Source organism: Paramisgurnus dabryanus, chromosome 7 (assembly GCF_030506205.2).
Source record: "Paramisgurnus dabryanus chromosome 7, PD_genome_1.1, whole genome shotgun sequence".
Taxonomy (NCBI): Eukaryota; Metazoa; Chordata; class Actinopteri; order Cypriniformes; family Cobitidae; genus Paramisgurnus; species Paramisgurnus dabryanus.
Window position 1 is genome coordinate 29,244,014 of NC_133343.1, and position 24,486 is coordinate 29,268,499.

The 24,486-nt window shown below is 36.9% G+C and overlaps 2 protein-coding genes and 1 long non-coding RNA gene across 3 annotated transcripts in view; 1 reads left to right on the forward strand and 2 right to left on the reverse strand.

Moving 5' to 3' along the window:
- Positions 1–44: 44 nt before the first annotated feature.
- On the reverse strand, positions 45–15,364 carry LOC135757794 (uncharacterized). Its single transcript, XR_010536334.2, has 5 exons — positions 15,086–15,364; positions 13,487–13,519; positions 5,425–5,485; positions 3,345–3,429; positions 45–2,625 (listed from the first exon to the last, which is right to left on the reverse strand). It is a non-coding gene; the product is annotated as an uncharacterized lncRNA (long non-coding RNA).
- On the forward strand, positions 12,917–16,802 carry LOC135757793 (NADH dehydrogenase [ubiquinone] 1 alpha subcomplex subunit 4-like 2). Its single transcript, XM_065272518.1, has 4 exons — positions 12,917–13,043; positions 15,079–15,164; positions 15,715–15,775; positions 16,546–16,802. The coding sequence occupies exons 1-4, from the start codon at positions 13,002–13,004 to the stop codon at positions 16,600–16,602; spliced, it is 246 nt and encodes an 81-aa protein (XP_065128590.1). The 5' UTR covers positions 12,917–13,001; the 3' UTR covers positions 16,603–16,802.
- A 3,372-nt stretch (positions 16,803–20,174) lies between these two features.
- The window catches only part of shmt2 (serine hydroxymethyltransferase 2 (mitochondrial)), a 29,469-nt gene continuing 25,157 nt past the window's right edge, over positions 20,175–24,486 (reverse strand). The window contains exons 10-12 of the mRNA XM_065272502.1: positions 21,879–22,034; positions 21,689–21,796; positions 20,175–21,589 (exon numbers count right to left, since the gene is read on the reverse strand). Coding sequence (XP_065128574.1) covers positions 21,462–21,589; positions 21,689–21,796; positions 21,879–22,034 — 392 coding nt within the window. The 3' untranslated portion in view covers positions 20,175–21,461. The remainder of the gene's footprint in view (positions 21,590–21,688; positions 21,797–21,878; positions 22,035–24,486) is intronic.

Below are 24,486 nucleotides of genomic sequence, written 5' to 3' on the forward strand. Positions count from 1 at the left end.
TTTACATTAAATTGTAGTAAATAAAATATAATTAATATAATAAAAATAATTGTTTAAATAAAAACAGTGTGAGAATCTGTACAGGTTATCATATATGTGTTGTATAAAATAAATAGTAAACTTTATATTGTCTTAACCATTAGCTTTGTGGTAAAAATGAACGATCCTGTCTTATTACCACTACATGATTGAGAACAGAGAGCTAATAATCATGTTTTGTAAATTGATCGGCCGGTTGTGTTTTTCACTGGGAAAACGCCTTTCATCGTTGTGTTATGTCGTCACATCTGTTAACAGAAAGCAGAGGTCTCAGGCCACCTCTGATCCACAGGAGATCCAATGATGACAACAACAACAACACTTTGAACAACAGTATAATGAATGACACTCACTGTTTATATCAATCATTTATTCATCAACAGGGCCGGCCAAAGCCAAAGTGAGGCCCTTAACAAAATTTTATTAAGGGGGCCCCTCAGTGTAGGAATGTCATCACATACTTACAATAATAATAAATACATTTTAGGTGAACTGTCCCTTTAAATTTTCAGCACAGACAACAACAGGGACATTTGGAATATTTTTAAAAAAGAGAAATGTAAGAAATAGGGCTGAAGTATGTATTCATATAGACATAAGTGTTTGTTTAACATGTATGTTTAACACATAAAACATGAGGAATAACAATTTTTGCCTCAATAAAAAAATAATCTTTCAACATAATTGTTTCACTTTCACATTTTTATTTAATTTTTTTCTCTTCAAAAAAAAACACACAAAAAGAAAAATGAAAAATAATTTTTTTTCTCTTAAACATATTTTTTTCCTCTTTCAAGATTTTTCCCCTCATTCAATTTAATTGTTTTCCTCTTTCAGTGTAAAAATGTCTCTTTCAGTATAGGTTTTCTCTTTCAATACAGTTGTTTCCTTCAACATTTTTTCCACTTCAACATTTTTCTCTTCAAAAGACCACACAAAACGCTTGTTCAATCAATTCCTCTTTCGTTTTTTTTTTCTTTAATTTTTTTTCCTCTTTCAAAATATTTTTTTCTCTTTCAATACATTTTTCCTTCAACATATTTTTTTTCAGTTTCACATTTTTTCTCCTCAAAAGACGACACAGGGAGAAAATGTTTGCTAGCTATCATTATCATGCAATACCAACTTTGGCCACCAGGTGTGGCCACAAGCATGAAATCTTTAAACTCTCTTTCTCTGTGGATATGTGATTATTTAATAGAGGTTACATGTTTACTGTCATTTATAACCGCTGTAGTTAGTTTAACCCACCACTTCACTGGGTTCCAGGTTGCTCACAGGAGTTTTAAATCAACCAGAGATTAAGCAAGGAAAAATGATTGTGTTATCACTTTACACAGAAAGCGTTTAGTAAAATGTTTCCTTCATGTACAGACGAACTAATCCTGAGTATAGTCATCAAGTATTATTGTTTTCATTTTTAACACATTGTCATGCAGCAAAAATCTAAGATCTTAAAATTGAAATGATTAGATTATTTCAACAGAATTTAAGTAAAAAACGTGAGCCTGCAAAACTTGCGACAAGAGTGATTAAATGAGCTGTCATCTGTAAAATAATAAGCGATCACGCTTAAGAAAAATCATCCACTACTTATCAACAAATGTTAACTTTACATAGAAATGTGTGTTTCAAATGTAAAGAAGTGTCCAGAAAAGTTAATACTCAAGAACAATACATTACTCTACAAATAACCCTTAAAAAAAAAAAACAATGCTGTTGTGCATCTAAAAAAAAACAATGACACTGATATTATGTTAAGAAATGTCAGTACAAGATGTTTAAAATTACATGAATTTAGTCTGGGACTAGAATAAGCCCTGTCTGAGACCCCTGAGCCTCCCTTAAAGTTGATTTGTTTTAAGTCGCAGTACCATCAGCCGCCAGCAGGTGTCAGTGTTTGATTAAAACTAAAACACGTTTACATCTGCGCCTCTCATCAGATCACAAATATGTGTTTGTAGAACAAATTATGAGGCTGCAAACAACACATTTAAAATAAAATTAATATCAAACTAAATCAAATCTGGGGAAAGCTTGTTACATACACATTTAATCAATAAATGCGTCCTTAATGGTCAACTATGTAATTGTAGAATAAATGAGCAAAATGATACTGCTTCAGTTTAATAAACTAATCTTCTGTTTTTGATCTTTTAGCAGCATCATGGAAACACACACACACACACACACACACACACACACACACACACACACACACACACACACACACACACACACACACACACACACACACACACACACAGAAGAGTTAAATGTGTCTCTCACTGTAGACAGGTGTTCATCCTATGAGGCTCATTATGGTTGTGTGAGTCAAACTGATGGTCTGTCCCCTCTATGGCCCTCATGGCTATGTACAAATTGGTGACAGTGATCAGGCATCGCAGTACTGCTCGGCCCGGCCGCTGTCACAGAGAGCTTCTCCATATCTACAGAGAAAGAAGCCATGCCAGGGAACGGCCTCATGGGAACGACTGTCTCACCAGCCAACATCTCACAATAAGGAGAAAGTGTGGAAAGAAAAACATCAGCATCGACAACTTCTGTTGGATTTCAGTGAGCGCCCTGCAGATGGTCAGAGTTTAAATCAGGACAGAAGAAAAGATCACTGCAAAGTCAACTTAACACTTTTCACACATTTTCACTTTAAACGCCACTTTAGCTACACAAAGAACGAGTTTACAAATACATTGCATTTTTGTCAAATCAACATATATTTTTATGATACTTTGACTTATAAAAACAAATAGTTTAACTTAATTTTTTAAGTTAAACTATTTTTTAAGTTACTATCTTTATTTAGTTACCCTTCTCTTTATCTCTTTCTCTATCTACCTTCCTCTTTATCTAAAAAAAAAAAAAAAAAAAAAACTACTAACATACCCTTGGCTATGTATATTGTGTTGGACTTGATGAGACTATTTCCAGTGCACTTATGTATTGCTGTCTTATGTTGCCATAATTGCTTCTATTGTTTACCTCACTTGTAAGTCGCTTTGGACAAAAGCGTCTGCTAAATGACTAAATGTAAATGTAAATGTAAGTTATGTCAACTTATCACAAGCCAAAACTTAAAATAGTAGCTTGAGTTGACTTACAAAACCTTGCATTTTTTCCAGTGTATAAATGCTTTAATAAAAACTATTATCATGCGTATAATAGACATAAACTTTGAGTCAATTACATTAACTTTTAATATTCATAAACTTTTATGAGCCATACAGTGCTTACAGATCCATGTATAGATTTAATGTATTTTTTTATATAACATTTGCTTGACTTACATGTCATCTTTTGTCATGATGTATTATATGAACAGATGATGAGCAGAGGTATCAATGTGACCCTGAGGAAAGCCACCATCTACATCTAAACATGACACACACATGCACACACCACACACACATGCACACACGACACACGACACACACATGCACACATGACACACAAACAGCATTTTTTAAAGTGTGAATGTTTCACTCTTCGCTCATTTTCACAAAATGTTTTTACCATATTTTTCCTGCAGATTTTTGCAGTGAATATTGAATCAGGCAATTATTGTGCTGGAGATACGAGTTGTTCCAGTCCTGACAGAGGAACAGAAATGTGCTGCTGTGTCAATGTTTCCTGACAGCTCTTGGTTTTGTGTATTTCTGCTTTTACTTCACTGTGCACACAAGCGGTCGTCTCATGACCACACGCTCACATTCACATACATCACTTACTCTATATCAGATATAATCTCTCTCTCTCTCTCTCTGTGTGTTTCAGATCCGATCTCTTATCTTACATTTCATACAGAAGTATTGATGTTTATAAGGATAGCAGCAGTTCAACAGTTACTCAACAAAACTGCTCTGAGAAATTACATCTTTCATAAAAGCTTTCTTAAATATTCATATTTTAAAAAGAAGATTCATCCTGATCTCTACTTATCATATAAAGTTTCTTCTGTAAATCATCTGATGATCCTGACAGTGACGCTCAAATCCTCTGTGACTCTACAACATCACTGAATCTCAAACTGATCTGACTTTAACACCAAATTATACTGAGATCCTGACACGTCTGTGTGTGTGTGGGTGTGTCTTTGCAGGTGTGCACAGGTGTGTGTGCAGGTGTGTGTGTGTGTGTCTGTTTGTGTGTCTGTTTGTGTGTGTGCAGGTGTGTGGTGTGTGTGTGTGTGTGTGTGTGTGTGTGTGTGTGTGTCTGTTTGTGTGTGTGCAGGTGTGTGTGTGTTTGTGTGTGTGCAGGTGTGTTCAAACCTTCATCTGTTTTGGTTTCATAAGAAACTTTATGAAACATTTTACAAGACTTTAAGATTTAAAATAATCTTTGTTGTCCCCAGAGTACATATGTCAAGTTTTAGCTCAAAATACCTCACAGATCATTTGAAGATACGTTTTTAAAAATTGTTAAAACATGTTTATTATTATGTTATTATTGAGTTAAACGTGCTACTTGGCTGATTATTTTAGTTATGAAGGCAAAACCAACCAATTTTTAAATGCAAATGAGTTGATCTAAATGTCAGTGCTGTGGTTGGATAGTGCAGATTAAGGGGCGGTATTATTATAATAAGATCCCCTTCTGACATCACACGGGGAGCCGAATGTCAATGAGCTATTTTTTCACATGCTTGCAGAGAATGGTTTACCAAAACTAAGTTACTGGGTTGATCTTTATCACATTTTCTAGGTTGAAAGAAGCACTGGGGACCCAATTTTAGCACTTAAACATGGACCAAGTCAGACTAAAAATAATTCAGAGATATGAACTACAGGTGACATTAAAACCACTAAAGGAAGAGAGGAAAACACCACAACAACAGACCTCTAATAACTTTAAACTTTTTTTTGTAACCGATTTACTTTCTGTTTTAAGGTAAGATGTTCGAATGTCACAAACACACTATTTGGTTTAATCATTTGTAAATATAATGTCATTCAAAATTTCAATAGAAATTACAGTATAACTTACTGTAGATGTAAACTTATGTTATTTACTGGCAAGAGTTTGTTCAAAGTTAAATGAATATTAAACATTAACAAGTCTTTATCTTTACAGAATAAATCTATAAAATAACAGACTCATGCAAAGCATTCTGGGAAACAAAATCAGAAGGAATCTTTGATGGGGATCTTTGGTTCCCAGAAAGCTTTGCATGAGTCTGTAATTTTATAGTTTGTTATTTTATAGTTTTATTCTGTAAAGATAAGACTTGTTAATGTTTAATGTTCATTTAACTTTGAACAAACTGTTGCCAAAAAACAAAAAATTATAATCTACAGTAAGTTACTGGAAAACAGTGAATGTTATTAAAATACATATTTATATTTCATGTTGTGTAATATTAAACTGTACCTGTCAAAATGATTTGCAGCATCCGGGTTAGCGTATGTTATTAGTTTTGAGTGGTTATTATCTGGGAATAAAAAAATTGGTGTCATGATTGAATAAGAATCAAGCGTCTTAGAGCTCTGGTAATAACCATATTTAGATACAATAATACAACAGTAAGACATGGACAATAAATAAATACATTAATGACTGAAGGGTTTTTTTTTCACACCAAGCACAACACTTCATTTTCTAATCAATCAGAATGAGATTTGACTGAGAGGAAACTTTATAACAATATAACATATAGCAGTGTGTTTGTTTTATGTAAGGAATTAAAGACGGGAAAGCAAATCTTATTTTTACATAATGTATTTGTAATCTGATTACATCTTTCTGAGCAGTGTTACATGAATACGGCTTGACTTCAGATCTTCTGTTCACCTGTGAGAGGCGCTCATGAGCCGTTCAAGGACCAATCACAGAGCACTTTCTATTTAAACATGCCATCTCACATGCTTCTCAAACAGACTGGAACACAAACAGACACACAATTTCTTTCAATTAGCACGAGTCGGGCAGCTCAATAAATTTGAGTTTGTCGTGAGAGACGTGAGAGCGCCGCACTTCCACTCACTGTAAATGAAGAATAATGTGAGAGGGAAGTCAAGATGCTGAGCTCTACAGCTTTAACCTGCTAACCAGAACCTCACTGCTGCACAAACACAGAGAGAGAGAGAGAGAGAGAGAAAGAGAGTGTGAGAGAGAGAGAGAGAGAGAGAGAGAGAGAGAGAGAGAGAGAGAGAGAGAGAGAGAGAGAGAGAGAGAGAGACACACACACACACACACACACACACACACACACACGCACACACACACACGCACAAGAATCCAAATCTTTTTCCTTCTGCTCCATACATAATACTAAACAGTGAGTATGTCTGTAGAAATGAAAGACATACGTCATTGGACTTCTTCTCTCTCTTATATCAATGGTATTAACTTGAGAAAAGAATAAAAGTCAGACTGTGACACAAATCACTACGCTGGAGGGCAGCTGATAGCCCACACCGAGTCCTCTACATGAGAAACACTCGTGTTCATGAACATAAGATAGATATTTTACTACTGCAAGAAGGTGGAGAGAATCGATTTTGCAAAATGGAAGTCTATCCCAGAAATATACAGAAAGGCCGACCACTGCAGTTTGCTTGACATACATTACAGACATGTGATTAATTAATGCTATGAAAGACAAAGCTTTAGATGGAAAACTGCACAGCTATGAGAAGAAAAACAAAACAGACCACAAACACTTCTCAATCTCAGCTTTGAGTGGTTTAATTCTTTTCCCAACAGCCTTTTTTTAAAAAGTTGCCTGCCAGCATTTTTGTGATTTTTACAAAAGTTTCACAAAATGTATTCCAGGCAAATCTTCTATAAATATATAAACATAGAAATATTCTGCTTTCAAACAAACAAACAAAATGGGAAAAAAAATGTTTCATTCTATCTTCATTTGTTCTCTTTTTATAACCTCTTAAATACGGGTAGGTTTCTTAAAAAATACAACATTTTGAGCAAAAAGCTGAAATAATTGCATTTTTGTAAAGGGATTTTTTTAGAGATTAAAATTCAGAACAATTATCAAAACATAAAGTTTAAAATTAATTAAATTACTTTTTGCTTCAGTTTTTAAAAAATTGTGTAAAAGCGCCATCTAGTTGACAAAAGCAGAAGTATAGATTACCATAAAGCGTTTCTCTTAATTGATGAGATAACTGAAGTTAAAGGGAGTTTATCTATTTCATGGATTCTGACTTACTAACACAGTTTAAGAGTTGTAATCCTCAAGCTAAACAAACACAAAGTGTCAAAAAAGCAGTTGAGTAATTCTGGGCCAAACTCATGCCTCCTCTTTCCTACAAGTTTCAGAAAGTTTTTTTCTAACATGGGTACCCGTTACACATCAGTGGCCCTATATTCCTTTTATGGGCACTTCCCCTTGAAAAGCACGCCCACATGTCAATCCCAGTGAGACTTCACTTTGATTTATATTAAGATTCAGCAATGGCATAAAAGAAGAAGGGCTCTATCTTACACCCGCCGCAATGCAGCGCAATGTGTGATGCAAGTGTATTTTGCTACAGTAGTTTCAACCCGGCGCAATGATAATTTTCATGTTTAGCGCCACGTTGTTTAAATATCAAATGCATTTGCACCCAGTTTTGCGCCCATGGGCGTTCTGGTCTGAAAACGAGGTGTGTTCAGGCGCATTGTTGGTGCGTTGCTATTTTGAGGCAACTAAAATAGACTACGCCATTGACCAACTAAAACCTGATCTAAAGTCTAAAGTCAATGGCGCAATATGTTTTTTGTTATTTAAAGAGAGAATTAGTAATACTGTGTGTGCCTATACACAGGACAACAATGCGGGTTTGCTTATCACATACATGAATGCGCAGCAGCACAAAAACGCTTTTAAATATGAAAGATTAAAGGATTGAATGTAAAAGATTATTATTGAGTCTCTTGGACATAAATGGGGACCAATTATGAGACGTTAGAAGGCGCAAAGAGCTGCTTCACCTGCAGCCTGGTAAGTAAATAAATGCTTTGCTTTAAACAAATGCCTCTGTTTTTAAATGTTTTTTTTAATGCTACCTCACAGATTAATTGTATATGATGACTAACCAAACCCTAATCCTAACCCCAACCCTATAGTACGTACATGTTATTAATGATTATTACTTAGTACTTAAATGTATAATTACACTGTAACAGTGATACCGTAAAATAAAGTGTTACCAAACATTTGAAGTAATGCTTTTTAAAAACTCATGTCCGAGTGCTTAAACGGCTCTCCGCACGTTTGTAAATTTTTTATCTCCTGTTTGTTACAAATAAAGTATTTTTAGAGTACAAACCTTTTCTTACATACTTGTAAATAATTTTTTGATGATATTGGATAGCCATACATTTAAAGCAATTAAAAGCCTGCTCTTTAATTTTCATGACTAAAAGAAAACGGGTTTTAAAGGTTTTAATCAAAAAAATTATTTCAATAAAAGTGAAAAACAACACAATTATTTAACATTAATCTTAAACTGGGGATCTTCTTCCTCCGCTTAGTTTTTCAGTTTACAAAGTCTGTCATCTAAATAGGGATTAGACATAGCATCAGCGCAACTGGCTTTTAAAGGGGATGATAGCTGAGACTCTCATTGGTTTATTGCACGTTACGCCCAAAATACTCCCAATACTCATTAAAAGAATATGAACAACCCTTTTCGAACAACGACCATTTTTCCTGTTGTAAAATTAGCAAAAGTGGATTTGGACACGCCCATTTAGACCGCGCGCTGTGCGCTTTAGACAATGCGCTTTGATCGTTAAAGTAGGGCCCGAAGTGTGTTTTTAGATGTAAGGAGAAGAAAGTCTTGTTCAGCGTTCAAAGTAAGCCAGTCTTATGGAAACAATGAATAGAGTTTGTTTATCTGGGGTAGCTGTGAAGATTTGTGTGTGTGTTTGTTAAACGCTGGATTTCGTCGAAATGGGGCGGTCCGAACCGGGTCATGAGTCGCAGGCGGAGCTTTAAACACCTGAAGTGTCATTAATAATGTGATTTGGTATAAGGTACCTGCTGTTCCTTAAAACCGAGCCAAACATCTCTGAGGTGAAAATCTGCTGCACAACAATACAAGAGGCCATTTGAATAAAACAGAACGAGAAGATTAAAAATCCAATGAAGAAGAGATGAGCAGCTATATATATATTTAATTTTCAGACAGATTCCTGCAGGTTCTTTTTCTAACAAACACGAGCAGAGAAACACAGAATTGTGTTTGTAATGATTCTCCACACAACATTATTCCATTATGGATTTTGCCATAAAGTGATAAATTCATTATCCCTGTGGACAGAAGAGAGCGGCAATAACATCCTGTAATGTGTGACGTTATTCAGGTCTTTACTCGCAGGCTCTTGTGTTTCATCTTTCATTCATGTTTGTGTCTGCCATTAAAAACCAAATCATCACACGCCGTCACTTCAGCTAATGTGAAGAGTGAAACTTTATCCTCATCGTCCATTTATAAGAGAGAAATTCTCCATTTTCAAATACTGACAAGTGTGAAATGAAAAAGTCAGATGTATGCAAATGTCTGCAGGATAATGTGTTGAAGATTTACATGCTTATGAATATTTAATTGCTTCCTGACACGGCTGAAGTTTGGAGAATCTGAATCTTGTTAAGCACGAGTTAAATCTAGTGAATATTGTTTTACTGCATGTCATTTAATATTACACCTTTTTATTATTTCATTAGAAATCTTGATAGATTTATGCTGGATATCTCTCGTGACATCATACAGTATCTGGACATTTATTCATTTACTGAAATATGAGAGACATTTTGTCTAAAAAAGCAAACTGTAAAATGTTTTTGTATATTTGTGAGCTGTATGTTTATGAGATCTGTTGTTTAATCTTTTGAAGCTTAAGAGACTTTAAGTCGTTAGTTTGTCTTTATAATTCAAGAGAGTTGTTATGTAATAGAGAGATATATGAAATAGTTTTGACTCTGTTGATTCTTTGGCTTGTGTTATGTGTGAATGAGTGTCTGTGGCTCGTGTAATATTTGATGATTTACAGATGGTTGGAGTTTTACTGATGAATGTTGACAGCTGGAGTAAAGCTGCCCGCTGCGTCACAATCCGCTTCTCCGTCTGTCTGACCACAGTTTACAGTTTTATTTGAAATTCTTAAAAAACATCTTTCTATGCCAATAAGATCAGATGTTGTGTTCTGACTGCTTGTCTTTGGATCAGTTTTCAGACATCAGTTATACAGCTCCAGCTCTCAATGCTTTCTGGGAAGTTTTTTGTCAAACAAATCTTTGTTTTATCAGTAGAAGAAACTCATCACACATCTTGTCAAACATTTATACAGCTATTGTGTGAAATGTAATGTTAACACACAGACACTCATATAACATTGATGGAGGTCATCATACTGTGCTGCTATGTGCTTTAACATCACACTGCTGTGTAACAAGTGCTCTTCCAATTAACACACATGCACACACACGCACGCACGCACACTCACACACACACACACACACACGTACGCAAACATTGTGTGTTTTGTCCAGACTGATGAAAATCACACAAATGTAGGAAACAGGTGCACAATCTTTAGTAAAGGAGTGATGTGTGAACTCATCTGTGCATGTGTGCGTGTGTGTGTGTGTGTGTGTGTTTGTTTGCATGTATGTGGGATGTGTGTGTGTGTGTGTGTTTGCATGTATGTGTGTGTGTGTGTGTGTGTGTGTGTGTGTGTGTGTGTGTGTGTGTGTGTGTGTGTGTGTGTGTGTGTGAAGACCTGGATGTGATATGTTGATGTTCAGCTGATCTCTATCAGTGTGTATTTATCAGAGTCTTTGTAGAGACTTTAACCCTCATAAGCCTCTATTGTCCTGTATACGTTCCTTGGGGGTAAAAATGACCCCAGAGATTAAAAGAGTGATTACAAAAAATATATACATTTTTAATGATACAAATAATATATAATTTTTTTTGTTTTCTTCCCATCTATACATTAAGCTGTGTTTTGGGAGATATGAAGTATTTTTGTACCCGTTTACCACTCAATTCCTCAACTACACCATTAGCTTGCCTGTAAATCACATTTGTATGTAAATTTGACATAAATTATGATCTAAATTTGATTTAAATAGTTTTTAGATATTGATCTAGATGTTATGGGTGAATTTGACCATTTGGTGTTTAGGATAAAAGAACATAAAAGAATTACAGTTTAGGAAAAAAATCACGTCGACCAGCAGAGGCCCATAGAGACCCATTCATTTTACTGGATGTGGCCAACTGCTCAACATCACTACTTTAGTGAAACATTTATGTTTATATAAACATTAGAAAGGACATTAAAAATAAATATTATTTCAAACAGTAGAATTTGTTGTAGTTTTTGATGCATTTTGAAATGTCTGTTTTTACAAAATGCAACAGAAATTTGACTGAATGGAAGTGTGTGTTTGTTTGTCTGTCTGTGTGTGTCCATGTGTGTGTATGTGTGTGGGCACGCACACACCTGTGTGAGCATTTTACATCTTTTTTGCATCTGTGGCTGTTTTTTGCCAAATTCTGTAAAAAATGCTCTCTGTGGCTAACACAGTCTCACCCCATGGCGTCAATATTTGACGACACTTGACCATGCGTCAATATGTTGACGCGGAGGGTATACCTTTCGCGTCATTTTTTGACGAACTGGGGACTTCAATACTATTACGTCCGTTGCATTCTCTTTCCTATTTTCTTACCATTTTGCGTCGGTTTAGGGTTAGATTACGCAAAATTAAACAGTGTACGCGAAATGAAACAGTTGTCACCTGGCATTGGGGTTAGAGTTAGGTTTGGGTAGGGATGTCATTATGTAAATCTAACCCTAAACCGACGCAAAAATGGTAAGAAAATAGGAAAGAGAATGCAACGGACTTAATAGTATTGAAGTCCCCAGTTCGTCAAAAAATGACGCGAAAGGTATACCCTCCGCGTCAACATATTGACGCATGGTCAAGTGTCGTCAAATATTGACGCCATGGGGTGAGACTGGGTTGCTGTGGCAGTCATACCATTGTGTGTTTGTGTGATTGAGCATGTTTTTTCTATATTGGATTTGTGCTCTAGTACCAGGCCTACTATTCTCTGTTGAAACTTTCAGATTTATTCTGGATGCATTGATTCTTTAAAAAAAAAAAAGAAAAAAAAAAGATTTTTTTTGCATTTCCCATTCATTTTGGTATTTTTTTACACACCTCTTTAGAACGACCGAATTAAGCCCAGTTTTTTTTAATGAATGTTGACAGATAATCTGGAAAAGTCAAAAAATCTTTTTCCACTGAGATGAAGGGAACCATGTTTTTGAACTAAAGAAAAGTGGCTTTGGGGTACGATTGTAAGATAAGGGTTAAATCAGAGGGTCCAGAAGAGAAGCAGAAATCAAACAGTAGATTTTTATGTCATTGTATTATTTGATACAGATTTGTTTTATAAAGTTTTATTTGCTACAGCCTTTTATTTAATTGAATGTATTTGTTTAATAGTGGTTGATTGTGTTGTTTTATTGTGTAAGGGTTATTGTAATATTAAGGTTGATTTGTGTTGTGGGTCAGTGATTATTTTATCAGTAATGATATTTGACTCTATTGTAAATGTTGTGTTAGATTTCTGAGCATTATGTGTGTTATGAATGAATGTGTCTCTTATTAAAAGTGTCAGAATGAAAGAGTTAATGAAGTTTTTATTTTAATCTATAAAACTGTTAATGACATCATAATGTCTCAGTGTCATCAGAATCTGATAACGGTCTGATCATGTTTGTCTTCATCCCGAAGAGTTACAGGTTAATTCTTTCTGTCTGTAGATTTTGTAGTTTCAGACTGTAATCCAGAAGTGGGCAGTATTTATGTTAATGATGTGACCGTATGTGTGTGTGTGTGTGTGTGTGTTTGTGGACTGTTTTGTTAACAATCCTCCACACTTCTGACTCGTCTCATTCATTTGTGTTTTCAGCAGGTCAACATGTTCAGAATGATGTACCAACATGCAAAGAAACATCCCGGGGTGAGTTGACTTCTACTTATTTCATTAGAGAAAATATTTTAAAAGCCTTTTGATAGAAAAACATGTACCTGCTTCCATTATCATTTATAAATGTGAAGTCACATCAATGCAATAGAAAGTTATTTAGTAATAAGCTGTTATTGTGAAAATGTTTATTGACTTTCCATTAAATGTGTTTAAATCAAAGCTCTTTGTTCAAACTATTGTTATATAAGTGAACGTGAGGGTGAACTGACCCAAATTCTTGTGTTGTTTATTTGGCAGGTCACCAAATTAAAATGAATGAAATGAGTGTTGAGAGTTTATCATCATCACAGTCCTGTAAATAACAATCTAATATAACTGTAACAGCTTCAAGATTTAATACAGATGTTTACTCTTATAAGCTTGAAAAAAGTTAAAATTAATAAAAAAAAACACTGAGAGTTGTGTCATAGACTCACCTGTGACGCTTTAAACCTCAATGAGTTTCATCTCTGAAACAAAAGACATGATGTTAAGATTACTGTCATAATGAAGCTGTCAGAGATGATCAACAAGATCAAGATGATCTACATTTGACATCAATAGGGACTTTAAGCAACAGGCTCTGGTGGAACGGCAACGGCATTCTGGCGTTGTATTGCGCATGCGCGAATTTAACTGCTACTTTGCGACGTTCTACTGTAACGGTCTACTACGGGAGAACAGCTGATTTGCCGTAGTCGCTACAACGTGAGAGATTATGTAAATAAATGTTATGTTTTATGGCATATGACATTGTAATTGCATCAGTTTATGATTGTACCACAAGTCTTTTATATAATATGTGTTCAAATGTTTTAAATTTAAGCTTATTTTAAAGATTTTTAAGTATTCAACATTTTCAGTATTAGGTTTTTAGACTTATTTACATCATACAATAGTAAAAACTCTTCTTCTGACAAAAGATTGTCATTTAATGCCAAAAGCAATCCTTCTCTTGCTTTTTTACATGACATATTTTTGTATCTTAATAAATGAATTAATACCGCGTTGCGCTGTCCTGTTTATGGTTGCTTAGTGATTTTTACGTTCTTGGCTACGGCGGTCTGACAGCTTACTTCCGGTCGCCGTAGCCGTTCCATTCCCAGCTGTTGCTTAAAGTCCCTAATGAAATCATAAGACAGGTTTATAGACAAAAGATGACCGTTTTCATGCTTAGATGACCTCTTGGATCATCATCATTAAACTTTGGTTGTAAGAGAGATTTTAACATTCACACAGATTGGACACAAATGTCTTAGACAGTCAGTCACTAAATAAAGTTTAGAGAGCGTTAAGTTATTGTAGGTCAGGAGCAGATGTTACAGCAGATGTTGCTAAAGTTGTTTCTCTCTCTCTCTCTCCGTCACATGACCAATGCCCAGGTGTTTCAGTGAATAACAAGCGTGATTCACAGATAAATAAAAATGCTGGCGTTTCCTCACTTAGAAGTGTGATCAGTGAATCTGATCAAGTGTCACATCATATGTGTTTATGTTTGTACATTTATCAGTTCTTACAATAAACAACATCAATGAACATCAGATGACCCCTAAACTCCTCATCAAGACAAACACATGTTGTGTTTAACTCAAACTTATTTGATAAGTTCATTTGAATATTTCTACGTAACCCCTGAAGGATTATGCAAATCAGCGTTACAGGAGGAAATCTTTGACAGAATAAGACTGTAAGTCTCTGTCTGAATGTATCTAAAGAGAAACACTAACTGTGGCCAGCCTGACACAGAAACTGACGGCTCACATGTCGTCTTCTTTTAATGTGTGCTAATCCCTGTCACACGCACGCACACACACACACACACACACACACACACACACACACACACACACACACGCACGCACGCACGCACGCACGCACGCACGCACGCACGCACGCACGCACACACACACACACACATACACACACACACACGCGCGCACGCACGCACGCGCGCACACACGCACACACACACATGACAGCAGTGTATATCAGAGATTCTTACACAGACTTTTCTCTCTGAATCTTTCAGTTGATACCTCAGTTCTTCTTCATGTTTATGGGAGTGGGTGGAGCTTCTCTCTATCTGATCCGATTGGCTCGTGGACCTCATGTCAGGTAGGGTTTGCTCTCTCTGACTAAAACAAACCAACAGCACATCTGTGTATTTATATCTCAGCATATATTCAAATCTTGATCTAAAGAAGACACTATGACAACATTTAATCAACATTACATCATTATTACTGACAGAATCTTCCTATCTTTATTTTTTACTCCATTTCACTCACTCTACTCGCTCACCCCACCTGCTCACTCCTCACACTCATTCACTCCCTCACCCCATCCGCACACTCCCTCACCCACCCGCCCACTCCCTAACCCCACCCACTCCCTCCCTCCCTCAACCCACCCGCTCACTACACCATCTTATTCCACACACTAACCCCACGCTTTCACTCCCTCACTCCACCCGCTAACTCACTCCACCTGCTCACTCGCCCCACCCGCTCACTCCCTCAACTCACCCCACCCACTCTGTCACTCCAACCCACTCACCCCACCTGTTTACTCCCTCACTCCACATGCTCATGCACTTCCTACACCTGCTCACTCTCCCTTCTTCCCTCACTCCACTCACCTCTCTCTGGTCTGGTCTTACTGTCAGCTGGGACAGCAGAAATAACCCTGAGCCTTGGAACAAACTCAGCCCGACCTATCAGTACAAGGTAAACAGCCCACCCACTGCTCTCTGATCAGCTCTAGACTGACAGCACAGACAGATATGTCGCACCCGCTGTTCGCAGATCAGCCGACACATCCGGTACAGCAGAATTTCATCTCACATCGGGAGTGATAGGTGACAGTGAAGTTGAGTCTGTACTTTTGTAAACACATCAACAAACCTAGACTTTCTGAGGACATCTAGTAATGGAGGTTTTCAAAGATGGCCGACAATTTAAAGGAACAAACAGCACAAATTCTGCATTATTTACTCAACTTAATGTTCTTTTAAATGCTGATTTCCAGAATGTTTTGAAGAAGAAACAGTTCATAGATTTGGACAGGGCTCTAGGACTGAGGATGACCAGTTCATGGTGTCCACCTCTCACCTGAAATAACACAAATAAACCACCTCAAAAAGAAAGAAAATAAGACAAACTCATACTGAATACTTAACCAAGAGAAAACTGCTCACGTCTTTCTTCTTCATCTGACAGAAAATATAAACAAGTGTGAAAATATCAAGACACATGAATTTAAGATCATTCAGAGAAGTTACAGTCCTTCATCAAAACAAAAACAAACAAACAAGCTGAGATTAAACCCATCAAGAGAGTAAAGCAGATCACATACTGCACAGTAAAACCATCAGACACTGTGTGTGTGTGTGTGATCTTGTCTGTATGCAGGTTGTGTTGTTGTTTTATGATATTCTGATTATCTTAATTTACGCTAAGCACATTTAAATGTATTCTCTCTCTCTCTCTTCACACAGTTGGTGGCCGTCACTACAGATTATGAGCACTTGAAGAAAGAAGGACCTGACTTTTAAAATACCTTAACAAGATCTACACACACACACACACACACACACACACACACACACACACACACACACACACACACACACACACACACACACACACACACACACACACACACACACACACACACACACACACACACACACACACACACACACACACACAAGTGAACACTACATAGGCAACAGATGTGTTTTATACAATCAGACATTAGCTTCAAAAGTTTTCATAGCACACATATATTAATGTGTGGAGAGTTTGGAAAAATAAAACACAAGTAAAATGTTTAAAAGATTGAGAGTAATGTCATTATTTACTCACCGTCACATTGATTCAGATGAGAGGATATTCACACGCTCGCTCCTCTTTTCCATATAAGACGACACTGATGCGGTCACGTCATGCCTCAATAAAACCATCATTAATGTTACAGATCATCTGAAGCTTTACTGGATGTGAACAGAATCAGGCAAGATTTATGTAAGGAATAATTGATGACGGGCCATTGAATTATTCAAAATAATGCACCCACGGTAACACATTATTTTAAATAATTTAAAGGACTGGAGTCAATTATTCCTCTTATACCACGATTACCACAAACATTGCCATTATGTGAAGACATTTAAGGTCAGGTGTGTGGTTTACAGAAAAATAATCAACACCCATGAAACATTTCTCAACCAATCAGAACAAAGCATTTAACAGACCTGTGATACAAACTGTATTGTGTGATGTCTGATGTCACCCAACAAACACATCAGGTCCTCAACACAATAAACATCAGAATTTACATTTATTGGTGAACTGTGCCTTTAAAAGTCATGAAAATCTTTCTCATTTGTATCCTGGTTTGAATGTCTGAGATGAAATATTAGTTTGAGAACACACAGAAGCCTGCGGCCTTTGTTCTTTCATCCAAAGCCAAATTCTTGTGGCCCTTTACAAATATCTCCAACTTTGTTGTCGGCATATTTGTGGGACATTAGGAAGGAAGAATTGCTGGCCAGCGTGTGCATAGTGAGAATAATGCATGTTATCTGAGAGCAATCAATGCTGTCCTCCTCACAGCTGGGTACCTGCAGAGAAATGTTCACAAACACAAACGCACACACACACACACACACACACGCACGCACACACACAGCAAACCATTCAGTGCATCAATAAAAATACATCCCAAACACATTCAGTCTCTAAGACTTTACACAACAGCACACCAGTCACAGCCTGTGGGGGTTCTGACAAATGACAAACACTCTTAAAACACACAACACAACACATACACACATACACACATACACACACACACAACACACACACACACACACGCACACACACGCACACACAGCACCTGGGATGTGTGTTTGTGTACTGCAAGGCTTCTGTAAGAGTTCCAGCACACACTGTGACAGGCAATCAGCCAGGCTGAAGAAACACATCAGGCATGCACAAACACACACACGCACGCGCACACACACACACACACATGAACACACACACACACACACACACACACACATGAACACACACAGCCATCATTACCTAAGTGGAAGGCATGGTGACCCATCACATTTATTATTCTTTATATCCCGGTGTATCTACAGGCTAAAGGAAATACACAAACACACAAGCACATGCACACTGTATCTTATATGTGATAACACTGATGTTGTGTCATGTGAGGTCTCAGAATGAATAAACCTGTAATATTTTCATGTATCTAGAGATAATAATGAATGTGTTCTAACAGTGAGGATCCTTCACTACATCACTGAAGTGTGTTTGAGGTGAGAACTTACACAAGCTGTTGGTCACAGCCACAAGTTTAGTGTGAAAGTTATGTTTACTAGACGTACGTGTGTGTGTTTCTCACAGATTCACACACACACAGATACATGTGAAGTGTTACTGAGCTCAAATCTGTCTGTGAACTACAGAGAAAATATAAAGTCTAGATACTGCGTCCAATTCAACTCCACTGAACACCAAATATACTTTATATTAAAATTACAATAAAAATATCTGTGGATCTATCGTCTCTCAGGTCAGGGTTAAAGTTTGCTATAGATGTGATTTATAATTGTAGTGTGATGTGTGAGTTTTGTGGTTAGTTCCTAATGTAAAGAAGTGTTGAGTTTATTGGGTTCTGATTATTTTAGTTTTATTCAGGTTGACTTTTAAAGATGGGTGATATTAAACCCTGATTTCAGGAAAGTGACCAATACTCAGAACAGATTAAATCATTTTAAAATGACTGCTTGTAGGTTAGTTAGTACTGCTGTGTTTGATCATTTCATTTAATATTCCTGTCAGGTCCTGTGGCTTTGTTTTTAGATTTTTGATTGAAGTTCTTTTTTAGTATAAGAAAGTCTAAAGGATTTTGCTGATCTTTCTAATTCTTTTTCTAATTTGTAATTCTAGCTTTTCCAAATGTTTGGTTATTTGAGTTTGCTCAGTTTGTATTTTATTAAAGGTGGGGTGCATGATCTCTGATGTTGATATTTGGAATCACCTAAACAAACATGCACCTTTCCCAATATCATCTGGACCTTGTGTTGATAGACCCGCCCCACACATACACAACCCAGGCAATGATGTCTGTTAGTAGACACGCCCCTTACTGCTGATTGGCTACAAGTGTGTTTTGGTACTCAGCCTGACTCCCCTTTTCCAAAGTGTTTTCTTTTTTAAATCATGCACCCCGCCTTGTGTTTGGAAAAGATTTTACCATAATTCCCAGTTTTGAATTGCCAATTCTTCATGATCAGTTTTTTTCCAGTTATCCCAGAATTGTTTTTTATTGACCGCTCCTGGATTATTGTCAGTAGTTTTTGGGTGCATGTTTGTATTGTTTTCATGTTTCACAGTAAAGAAGATGAATCTCTGTGTTTCTGATTAGACAGCGTTCTTAGTTTTTTTTACAGTGCTGATCAAATCAGTTTTTGTCATTCTTTGATATATATTTTTTTTATTTCATTTTTTGATTTTAGTTGTGCTGATTTTTCCAATATGTAGTTTATGTCTTTTACAGCTAGATTGAGCCGCTCTTTAGTGTTTTCATAGGTGTTATTTGATCTATTACATTTCTTTAGACTTTAGACTGTATTTTTAGACTGATTTATCGTCAAATTACTTTCTCTCTCTCTCTCTCTCATCCAGATGTAGTGTCTCTCTATCTCTCGATGTTAATGTTATTGCTCTATTAGAGACAGTTACACTTTATTATGAGATAATGACTGAACATTAGCCATTGTTTGGACGTTAAATATGACTAGAAAGCAGCACTTAAGCCCATTGAGTCAGTAAACACACACATCACTCGATCCTTCAGGGCTTTAATTATGACAAGCGTTTAAACAGCGACACGCCACTCGAGTGTTATTAATCACATCTGCTGTCGTTTATCTGTCGCTCACTGATTTATTGTCAAATTATCATCGGTCTCTGGTGCAGGAGAATCTTCACATCAAACCATCCATGACATCTCAACACAACATCTAAAGAAAGTCATTTAGTGCTGTGGACAGCTGTTTCAAACCTTGGACACACACTTTGTCTATCTGTGTGTATTTGTTTGTGTTTTTTTTATCTCTGTGTGTGTTTGTATCGGTGTTTATTTGTGTGCATGTTAGTGGGAGTGAGTTTGATTTTTACTCCTGCAGTTTTTCTTTCACATACAGTCTGAATCTTCCAAAAACTGTGAATATTTGTGTCATATTTTTAGATATCAAACCTGTAGACGTGGATGAAAGCTTGTGCTTGTTATTTTAACACACAGTGTTACAGAATGAATCATTATATGATATTAAATCATTTATTCTCTACAGTGGCCTTCATTTAAACAACAAATAGGATTTCTTATATCTTTGGTTGTGAGGTAAAGTGAAAAGATAGAAAAGGTATTGTCAGGTTTTGTTAGGCGTTGTACTTAATGTTTATTAAACGCACATTTATTTCATCATAATTCTCTGATTCAAACATCATTCTGCTGAAGATGACGTACGAAACGGTTTGTGATCAGAGGAGAACGATCAATAACCTTCATACTAAAGACATCACAAACAAACACAAACAGTAAAGTTTCCTTCTACAGAAATTTATTGGGATTAGACGCTCTTAGAAAAACATTTGTAAAGATGTGTCAATTTATAAACAATCATTTCTTAATAAAAAGAGGTTTTGTTGAGGTGACAGCGAGTGCTGGATTGTGTGTGTGTGATAGATAAAGAGTATTGATCAATATCAATGCATCTGTTAACAGTAAACATGTACAGCGAGTAATCACTAAACTACTAATACTGTTAGAAAGATAAACTCTCTTCTCTTTACATTTAAAAATAGCTTGATGTATTAAAGAACAACTGATGTTAATGTCGAAAGTTTAAAAAAGTTGAAGACATTTTGTAGTTTGTAAAGGAAAATTTGGAACATGTCCAGTAAACATTATTGCATCAGAAGTCTATGAAAGACAAAAAAGATGTTAAACATCCTAATGTTCAAACATGTACGCACATATACACAAGCACACGCATTTGCACACACAAGCACACACACACACACACACACACACACACACACACACACACACTATCACTATTGAACACCGTTGTCCTGAAGATTTCATTTCTTTATGAAAATGTTTCCAAGTGGTGGATGTTAGCAGGTACATTTCCTACATACTATTGGTCATTTTAAGACTTTTAATGTCAGTAAATGATTATTAATGTAGTACCCGATTACAAAGCCAACAATAAATTTAATCAAAGAAAAACTTCTCGTCCATCAATGTGCTGATTTGATAACATGACAGGTGTGTATGCAGGTATAATCATTGATCTTTCCCTCATTACCCAGCTGTCCCGAGTTAATGGTCCAGAAATCCAGGCATGGAAAAGGGCCGGGCGAAAGCCTCCACATTAGCTCGCAGATCAGCGATTCGCTTTACCGTCTCTGCGTCTTCAAGCAGGAAGCTCTTGAAATCTGACAGTTTCTCTAAAGAGACAAAAATGAATGATTGTAATGTACAAGAAAGACTAAATAAAAACACCACCGCTGAGTTTTTCAAAAGGTTCACATGAAGACCACACTTACTAGTCTTTCTCTTGACATCTAGTGCGATCTTGATGCCCTGATCAATGAAATCCACCACCTGCTCAAAATCGGCTTCTTTAAAGTGTCGAGATGTGAGCGCAGGAGTTCCTGTGATACCACAGAAGATCAAACTTACTGAATGATGAAGACATGCAGTCACACCAGTAGAGACTGTTTGCGTGTTACTAACCCAATCTCAGACCTCCGGGCGTGATGGCGCTCTTGTCTCCAGGGCAAGTGTTTTTATTGGCCGTGATAGAAACCAGTTCTAGTACTCGTTCAGCTCGTGCTCCGTCCATTCCCTGAGGCCTCAGATCCACCAGAACCAAATGATTATCAGTTCCACCTGCGAGTAACAAACCCCACCGTGATTTTCATTTGTTTATCTGAAGAGAAGCTGTAATGTTCACGTGGTGCCAGACAATAACAGTGAGTATATTCCTATTATAACGGAGCCTCATCCAGAGACTGACGGAGCGGGTCACGACCGTAGCCGTGTGTTTACTCAGTCATCTTCACTGACTCGCCAACTAATAAACAAGAGTAACCGAGAGCGGCCTTTCACACTTTAAACAGCAGTCGGCCGTTGGTTTATGCGTTTGGAATGGTAAATATGAAACGGGTTATAAAAGTGTTTTTCAGCAGCTGTACGGAGATCTCAGGCGAACAGGATGAAGGCAAAACAACAACAGCATGTGTGTTCAGCGAGATCAGCGGCGTGTGGAGTTACGGCAGACAGACGCTCAATTAGTTCTGCATATGTCGGATCTGGAACGCTTTACAAAGATAACACACTGTAAAAACCAAGACTCCATCTGAACGGTGTAAGTACTCGTATATAATAACTATTATATCCACTGCACAACCATAACAGCTTTAATACTTTTTTAAAAAGTCAAACAAATCTTTGGTGTCCTCAGAGTACATGTGTGAAGTTTTACCTCAAAAAAAAATAAAATAATATAGATCATTTATTATAACATCTTAAAATGTGCTATTTTTGTGTGCTATTTTTTTAAAATGCAAATGAGTTGATCTCTGCACTAAATGTCAGTGCCGTGGTTGGATAGTGCAGATTAAGGGGCGGTTTTATTATAAGAAGATCCCCTTCTGACATCATAAGGGGAGACCTAAAACGAATCATATTTTCTAAGTTGACAGAAGCACTGGGGACCCAATTATAGCACTTAAAGGCGTTCTAAGCGAATCTGTGTGTTGATTTTTGAAATGTGTTTTCAAACAAACTGAGTGTAGTTAAAGGGCGTGTTGCAGGTTAACCACCACTGTCGATTAATGGGTACATAAATCACTCAAGATATGTGTATAATTTTTAAAATGTCTCAAAAATGGTCTTAAAGAACACTTTTTTTACGTTTTTGGTATTAACGGGTTTTTTTACGCAATTCTGCGATGACGTCACGCTGGGGAGAAGTGGAGAAAGCCTCAGCCAGAGCCATAGAGATAGATGAGACATTTATTGCTGTTTAATACTTGCGTATACAATTTGGAAATCATATATACATCGTAGGAAATATATAATGTGTTATACTGCAAAGATACCATGCTAAATATTATTTATGATATCTTTGGAGATAAATAAAACTTCGCAAATCTGCTGATTTGATCCATTCATGTCCTGACCACCAGGCTAGAGATTTTTAAACATCCTTAATCCACACTTACTAGTCTATCAAATAATATCTCAAATATATTGTTTTGTGAAATAAAAGGATGCTTTGTTATATTGTTTATGCGATTATAACGAATCACACGATCATTTTATACGCAGCAGTCAGCAGCTGCAGCACACTCGGACCGCATACATAACTGTTACTGTAATAAACAGGCGTTCGGCGGCTTTTACATCACGACAGACTATGCCATTTGAGGAGGAACCGCTCATTGATCACCGTATTTTTATAAATCCTGTACATGTTTGGACCTGCCGAACAGGTTGAGCACTTTCATATACTTTGTTGAGCAGAGAGGCTGCACTTTGACCAGCGGGCTGCGGGAACCGGCCCCCATCACGCCGCCAGACGGTGTTGTTAACTCGAAACGTATAACTATTATCAGATCGACCCACCGGGAAAGTCCAGACTCTCTCGATTGCCATTCCGCTACTGGCTGTAAGAAAGCGAGTGCGTTTGGGTCGCTGGTCCCCGCGAACAGATGTGACGTGCCTCACTCAGCTTCCAGGATTAGAGACATGCTGCCAAAACCGTTTGTGCTGAAGATCGCATAAAAGTTACACCCACTTCAGGCAGGATCATGGACCCCCTCAAGCCAGCATGCACGAGTATGTTAATTGTTTGTTTACTTTCTACACGAAGATATGCTAACGTTATGCTATCTGGCTGTCTGCCTATCTCTCTATACTAGCCTATCCATCTGTCTGTCTGTCTGTCTGTCTGTCTGTCTGTCTATCTATCTATCTATCTATTTATATATAATCTGCGCTATCAGAACTGTACTTTACTCGTCTTTCTATAGTCATTCTCAATGCTCTCAATGCGGCTTTGGTAAATTCTCTCCCCAGCGTGACGTCATACAGTGCGTTGTGGGGGAAAGGAGAATCATTGCAAACCGCTGTACTTTTTCATACTTTTTCGGGTTTTGTGATACCCAACAACATAAAATACAATGGATAACAGTTTAAATGTTTATTATCAACAAGCAAATTGCACAAATTCGTAAAAAAAAGAACCTGCAACACACACTTTAACTCCTCCACCTCCCTTCCGTGCTTTCATGAACGCGCCCAAACCCAACCCCCAAATCCTTCTTGGCGTTTATTG

What these genes read in the sequence shown, in the direction of transcription:
- LOC135757793 (XM_065272518.1), top strand. Translation starts at nt 13,002, where the DNA reads ATGTTCAGAATGATGTACCAACATGCAAAGAAACATCCCGGG. An exon ending in ATGCAAAGAAACATCCCGGG is followed by an intron (nt 13,044 to 15,078) that starts GTGAGTTGACTT and finishes TGAATCTTTCAG; the next exon opens with TTGATACCTCAGTTCTTCTT. An exon ending in GCTCGTGGACCTCATGTCAG is followed by an intron (nt 15,165 to 15,714) that starts GTAGGGTTTGCT and finishes TCTTACTGTCAG; the next exon opens with CTGGGACAGCAGAAATAACC.